The sequence below is a fragment of the Erigeron canadensis genome, chromosome 2 (genome assembly GCF_010389155.1).
Source record: "Erigeron canadensis isolate Cc75 chromosome 2, C_canadensis_v1, whole genome shotgun sequence".
NCBI lineage: Eukaryota > Viridiplantae > Streptophyta > Magnoliopsida > Asterales > Asteraceae > Erigeron > Erigeron canadensis.
Window position 1 is genome coordinate 36564114 of NC_057762.1, and position 7025 is coordinate 36571138.

The 7025-nt window shown below is 34.7% G+C and overlaps 1 protein-coding gene across 4 annotated transcripts; it reads right to left on the reverse strand.

The window, feature by feature from the left end:
- Positions 1-311: 311 nt before the first annotated feature.
- On the reverse strand, positions 312-6327 carry LOC122589871 (allene oxide cyclase, chloroplastic-like). 4 transcript variants are annotated; one of them, XM_043762197.1, is made up of 4 exons: positions 6030-6326; positions 5822-5943; positions 4924-5345; positions 312-526 (listed from the first exon to the last, which is right to left on the reverse strand). In XM_043762197.1, exons 1-3 carry the CDS (start codon positions 6250-6252, stop codon positions 4941-4943), a joined length of 750 nt encoding a protein of 249 aa, XP_043618132.1. In that variant the 5' UTR covers positions 6253-6326; the 3' UTR covers positions 312-526; positions 4924-4940. The 4 variants fall into 4 exon arrangements, with proteins under 4 accessions (XP_043618132.1, XP_043618133.1, XP_043618131.1 ...); XM_043762198.1 differs by lacking the exons at positions 4924-5345; positions 5822-5943 and adding an exon at positions 1163-1284 and having other exon boundaries at positions 312-947; positions 6030-6327; XM_043762196.1 differs by lacking the exons at positions 4924-5345; positions 5822-5943; positions 6030-6326 and adding exons at positions 1163-1284; positions 1388-1813 and having other exon boundaries at positions 312-947.
- Between the last annotated feature and the right edge of the window lie 698 nt (positions 6328-7025).

Consider the following 7025-nt stretch of genomic DNA (forward strand, 5'->3'; position numbering starts at 1 on the left):
GTGTTTAATTTGAAGAAGGGTGATTTGTTTATATATGGAGTATAGATTATTTGTACGATGATTGATGACAATATATACCATACATAGTTAACTTATTTATAGAAATTTTTTTTATAACAGACATTTCAGGAGGTCTATTTTTCAAAAGAGTTCACTCAAAAAAAATTTGCGGAAGTGGGTATTCTAGTAGTGGGAATACCGGATTCAAAAATCTCAAGCGAGATGGCTTTATGGTTCAAATAGTGAAACTGGTAATGGGAACACCGGTCTCGTCTGCATACGACAAAGGTGGCAGGCGAGTGGCCCATCCGTCAATCCAACAAATATTTCCATAATTTATTTATGACCTTAATATCAAAATCTAATACAACATGAATGAACATAGAAAAAGGAACTCATCTCATGCCCATTTCTCACCTTCAATTACAAACAATAAAGCTAAACGTACAACTCTTAATCACCATCTCAACCCACTAAAAAAGTTTATATTTTAGTGGCCCATCCGTCAATGCCCATGGCCCATGACCATTTATATTACTTTACTAATCAGAATAATTAGGACCAGTAGCACCAGCCTCAGCTGCCTTAGCCGCCGGTGACGCTTCCACCGCCGGAGAAGGTGGTACCGGAGTCACCAGCAACTCCGACGGCAAGTCAGCAGACAAGCCTTGCAAGTAAAAAGTATAGAACAACTTAAAGGGAAAGACTAGCTGCTGAAGCTTGACTTGACCATATGCTCCGGCGAAGATCCCGGTGCCGCCGGTGACAGTCAGGTAAGTGTCTTCAGTTGTGATGTAAGCACCTTGTACGGCTATCTGCCCGTAATCGCCTAAGTGAAAGCTGTAGATAGCTTCGTATCTGTCACCTTTTACTTCCGGCATGTTTTTGATCAGAATACATATTCCGGCTGTGATCCCTAGTCTTTTTTCAAGATCCGCACTGTAGACCTGCAGTATCGAGATCAGATGTCGGTCATATTTTGTATCGACTCAAAATGTGTCTAAATCATTATTCCGTGCTGGTTTCTTTCAAAAACTAATAACATATATAGTTAAATTATAAGTAAAAATTGATAAGTCAACTAACTCAGAATATGAAACAAACACCAATAACTTGTAGTTTCTTAAAAATTAAAAAGTTATAAGTAAAAAAGAAATAGTACTTTGTTGGTGAAGGGAACAAGATCGCCAAGTGAATTAACAGGTTTTTGACCCAACCGGAGATACGCTGGACTGCCACGGTCTCTTTCATTGATCTCATACACACACAGTTGTTGAACTTTACCTACACAAAACAAAACTTATTAGATTAATTAATAAAATCAAAATACCAAATTATTTATCACCAAAAATATTGAAAAAAGAAACTAATTAAGCTTTTTACTTACTCGGTGTTGAAGAATCTGGTGATGTGGCTTGACTTTTAACAGTCAACGATCTTTGGCTGCCAGAGCTCTTCATAGTAGTGGTCAGCTTCTGAGAGAAAACTGGGCTAACAGAGCTCTTGAATGAAAGTAGTGACGGAGATCCGGCGGCGGCGGTGGTTCGGCTGGTACGTGATATCCTCAAAGATGATGAGATTGTTTGCAAAGAAGCTGAAGCAGCAGCCATTGTTGAAGTAATCTATTATTTTTGTTGTTGATCAAATTAGTTGTTGCGACTTGGGAATGTAAATGTGTATGTATATTTGTGTGTGTGTATATATAGGTGTCAATGAAGAGGGAGAATGAGTTTTTGGAGTGGAAGAGAGTAGGTGGACGGTGATGGGTTTGGATTGGTCTGAAATCGAGTCGAATGTGTGTATTCAAACACGCTGATTTTTTTTATTCACCTCTATTTAATTTGTTGATGAAAGATACACAAACCGGATAATAAAACTAATCTATGTAAATGAGTAAATCTAGACGGAAAAATTTTGAGTTTGACACTTTGACCCACGTGAGTTTTCTATGAAACCTATAACCGGCCAAACTCTTTTGTACGCAGAAACTATGAACTTTGTATTTGAATCTCACCATGTTTTTTTTTTTTTTTTTTTTTTTAATGTAACCGTCCATTATAGCCTTATATTGATAATATAGATCTTAAATTTGACACTAGACGTTTTTAATTTATGTATTTTTTTACACATAAGTTGTTGGGAAAAAATCAGTAAACAACGAACATAAACCGGATAATAAAACTAATCGGTAATTTCAAGCTCAACTCAACAAAACTGATCACCACTTTCAGCTCATCTTTATTATATAGTATATGTTAATAGTCCGTCAATAATAAATAAATATAAAAGAGTATTTAAGCTCATCTTTGTAAGTAGCTAGTACAAACTCGTTAAGGCTTTTGAGCTTTTGGAGGCGGATATTAAGGGGAAGGGTGTAGTGTCAAACCTTTGGCAATTTGACAAGTTTTGACAAAAAATTAACCAATAGGAGCTTTATACATGGATTTAGCCAAAAACTTGTCAATCCTAGCCGATCTTTGACAATGTTGAGGGTGTAATGTCATTTCTTGCCAAAAGTTGCTACAAAAAATAAAACCAAAAAAATTAAGAATCTTTACTCTTGTCAAAGCTGGCCAAAACTTGCCACAATCGGCCAAAACTAGCCGATCAAACTTGTCGATTGATTTGTCAAACCTTGTTAATGCATGTGCTATGGTATTGCCAAAAGAACTTGTCGATACTTTTTACCGACTACACCCTTACCCCTTATATCTTGACCCGAACTAGTAACTAGAGCTCAATGAAGCTAATTTGACTCGATCGATATTGAATGTTTTACAAGTCAGTCTTGAATACGTAATAATATAATTAATCGAGTCAAGATATATTATTTTTTTAATACCTGGAATATGTAGTAGGTATAATCCATCGTCAAGGCAAATTAAATATACATGAAATAATGTTTTATAAAGTCAGTTGTAATTTAACAATTACAAAAGTTATTGAATGTTCACACATTTATGATTTATCTGTACGCACTAGGCCACTAGCTATGTTTGAAGCAGAGAAAGATATCCTATTTATTTTTAATTGAAAGCAACATGATCCATGTATGATTTTTTATTAAAGTTTTGAAGACATGCAAATTTTAATAACTGAAACCAGATTAAAGTTATTAGTGTACTAGTTTATATATGCATGTGATATACGGGCATCTTAAATAACAACAATAGACCAACTTGGGTTAATAAGAATACACCCGATTATATTAAAATAACGACCATGAAATTAGTAGATTAAATTCATTGACCAATAATCCCATTTGATCAGATTGATAATCATTTTGTTATGAAAATCATGACATAACCATGAAATTAGCAAATTAAAGACCGCCATGACAAATTTAATTATATCAAGACATAAATTAGAATAATGGTATTACATAAAAATGTTAAAGGGTGAAGGATGTTCATGTCAAAATGTCAAACTTTGACATGGAAACAAACAATAAGATGATGGACATAACCCAACAAATCCCATGTAAAAAACTAAAAACTTGCCTACTTAATTAGGGTGCGAGGATGTTGCATAGTGATGTCGATTTGGGACAAAAATTAAAATTAAAAGAAAAAAGTCCACATACACGCACCCATACAACCCAACGGCATAGTGGTGCCGATTTGGCGATTTTACATGCCGCATGTTAATGCTTGCCGATACATAAGGAATGGGAATGTCGTGTACCGAATTTTGGTGCCCATTTGTCCCCCACATCCTTAATCTTAAGGTGAAAGATTATTAAAGTTGTACTTTTATTAAAATCACATATCAAATTGATAGTAAAAACAACTTATAAACAAAAAATAACAATCAACTTGCTAAGTCTTGAGACCTAATTACAAATTCGCCTTTAAAGTTTTTAAAAGAAAAAAAAAAAGTCTAGAGACCTATTAAATGGATGATATGTATGATGATTGATGACAATATGTAAGTACGACATAGTTAACTAATTAATTTGTAAGCTGATCATAATTATCTTGCTTAGACTTAATTGATCAAAGCTTGGTTGTGTATCGGCTTGATACACCTCTAGTGTTAGTTTCATATCATGTAATTATATAGAATCGAAGATATGGAAGTTATGTTCTGAAGCTGCATCAAAGGTTAAATATAGCATATAATTAACCAAGTCACATATTGAAATTGAAGATACACTCATACAAGATCGAGTTGTGTGTAAACCAGCTTGGACTTGTATCAATTGCGGAACCAAAAACGAAAGTGACCAGTAGCACAATTTTTTTTCCACTAGTCTTCTATCGCCATAAAGTAACGACAACAATGATAACGACTAAATTGTTACGAGTTTTAGCATTTTTTTTAATGATTTTTGCCTACTTATAATGGATTTTAAGAATTTTTTGGCACTTTTAGTAGTTTTTATTTATCATTTAGTTGTACAGATACACTTTTATAAGTTTTATTGATAGGACAATGTTTTAAAAGCTTAAAGTTGGTTACACTGACCGGTATCCTATATTTATTTGACCCGTAGCACCAATAAAAAATACATCATTTTTCAAAAATATTTAACTAAATGAATTTAGCAGACCCGTAGTCCGGCTACCCAGTATTCAATGTGTTTCCACCCCTTACTTGTATCCAACTCGAGATGACAAACATGAGGCAAACTTTCTTCAATCTGTTTCAAGAATCCTCCTTAAGAGCATTGCTGATAATATACTGCATATTAATTCTAAAAGATTCAAAATGGTAAAATGCTCGGTATAAACAAATACACCAAAACTCATGATTTCCATATGATAAAACAATTTAACTTTATATTCAAATCTAGATATTGCATTATCAGTTCACTCTTGAGTCTTGATTACAACTCACACAATCTCGATCAGCCCACAAAAAGATTTATTCTAGCTAAATTAAACAAAGTTAAAGCCCATCCATTACTTCATGGCCCATGACCATTTATATTACTTTTACTAATCAGAATAATTAGGACCAGTAGCACCAGCCTCAGCTGCCTTAGCCGCCGGTGACGCTTCCACCGCCGGAGAAGGTGGTACCGGAGTCACCAGCAACTCCGACGGCAAGTCAGCAGACAAGCCTTGCAAGTAAAAAGTATAGAACAACTTAAAGGGAAAGACTAGCTGCTGAAGCTTGACTTGACCATATGCTCCGGCGAAGATCCCGGTGCCGCCGGTGACAGTCAGGTAAGTGTCTTCAGTTGTGATGTAAGCACCTTGTACGGCTATCTGCCCGTAATCGCCTAAGTGAAAGCTGTAGATAGCTTCGTATCTGTCACCTTTTACTTCCGGCATGTTTTTGATCAGAATACATATTCCGGCTGTGATCCCTAGTCGTTTTTGTAGATCCGCACTGTATACCTGTAGTCAGATCAAATCATTGTCAGTTTGGTCTAAAGAATGTGACCCGAATCACCTTTAAAGATATGTGATCCCAGAGGCCTCAAATTTGTTCCAAATATCGATCCGTGTCAACTCTCTAAACTTAATCACGACAGGGTCTACTAAATGAGTGACCACACAAGACCTCAAAAACATCAATCCAATCAAATAAGATTCTAATGAAGTGTCTATTGTCTACTTTAAAAAGTCAATTAGAAGCTCATTTTTAACGAGTAATTATAGCCTTACCTACGAGTTTGACTTTATACTGAATGAAATAAAGTACTCCGTGTAATAAACTCAAGTTAGTAAGCTTGATCGATCACTAGCTTAATTAGTTGAATAAGCCGATATTGAAGTAGGACCTTAAGATCAATTTGTTCTTTATTTTCCGGTGAACTTAATAATTACAAGCAAAATAGTTGCAAATTTAATTAAGCTAAAAGAAATAGTACTTTGTTGGTGAAGGGAACAAGATCGCCAAGTGAATTAACAGGTTTTTGACCCAACCGGAGATACGCTGGACTGCCACGGTCTCTTTCATTGATCTCATACACACACAGTTCATGAACTTTACCTACACAAATAAAATCATATCCCCAATTTATTTTTCACTAAAAAATCAAATCCTGATGAGAAAAAAAAAGTTAAAGGTCTGCTTACTGGGTCTTGAAGAATCTGGTGATGGGAGGGCTTGACTTTTAATTGTCAACGATCTTCGGCTGCCGGAGCTATTCGTGGCAGTGGTCAGCTTCTGACAGAAAACTGGGCTAACAGAGTTCTTGAATGAAAGTAGTGATGGAGCTCCGGCGGCCGTGGCGGCAGCCGTGGTCCGGGATAGCTTCAGATATGAGATTGTTTGAAAAGCAGCTGAAGTAGTAGCCATTTTTATTTTCTCTCTGTGACTTAGAAAATACTAATGTAGTAATAATGTGTATATGTAATATGTTGATATGTATCTATATGTGTGTTTATATATGTAGATATGCGCATAATGAAAAAGTAAATTAGAATGTGATGTGGTGGAAGAGTAGGTGGACGCCTGGGTAGTGGTGGCTTCTGATTGGTCGGAAGTTATGGTGTGCTGGAAAGCTAATTTTTATTGGTCTTTTTTATGTTGTTTTTTTCTTGTGAAAAATATGATAGTTGCACAAAACTTTGAGTTTGACCCACGTGAGTTTTGAATCTAGGCTGCAACCGGCCAAATTTTTGTATAATTGTATGTATGAACTTGTATTTGACCATGTCTTTCTTCTCTTTTTGCAACTGTGTATATTGTTAATTACGAGTAATATTTATCTTTCTCAATATATTGTTTGGATTAAAGGCAAAACGAATATATTCGATTAGTATTTTTAGTTTAAAAAAGTATGTTGTTATATGTTCACAAACTAGTGTCTATTAGTTTATGTTTTAATAATAATTAAAATTAAAAAGTACATGTTTTATCTTACTTTTTGAAGGTAACATAATCCGAGTGGTACTAATTATAACTAGTATAATTTGAGCCTGCATTGCGGGCCTTAAACTTTCGTTTTAAAATAATTGTGTTGTTTTTAGAGTATATATGTTGAATCTCCAACCGTTTAATAAAAAATATTCAAGTTTGGTACATATATATATAATATACTTAATGTCAAAACCATATTAGCATCCATT

Bases quoted from the DNA above. Each gene is read 5' to 3' on its own strand.
- LOC122589871 (XM_043762198.1), bottom strand. From the start codon at position 6,252: ATGGCTACTACTTCAGCTGCTTTTCAAACAATCTCATATCTGAAGCTA. The intron at 1,285-6,029 runs GTAAGCAGACCT...TGTTTTGTGTAG, and splicing joins ACCAGATTCTTCAAGACCCA to GTAAAGTTCAACAACTGTGT. The intron at 948-1,162 runs GTACTATTTCTT...TCGATACTGCAG, and splicing joins TTGTTCCCTTCACCAACAAA to GTCTACAGTGCGGATCTTGA.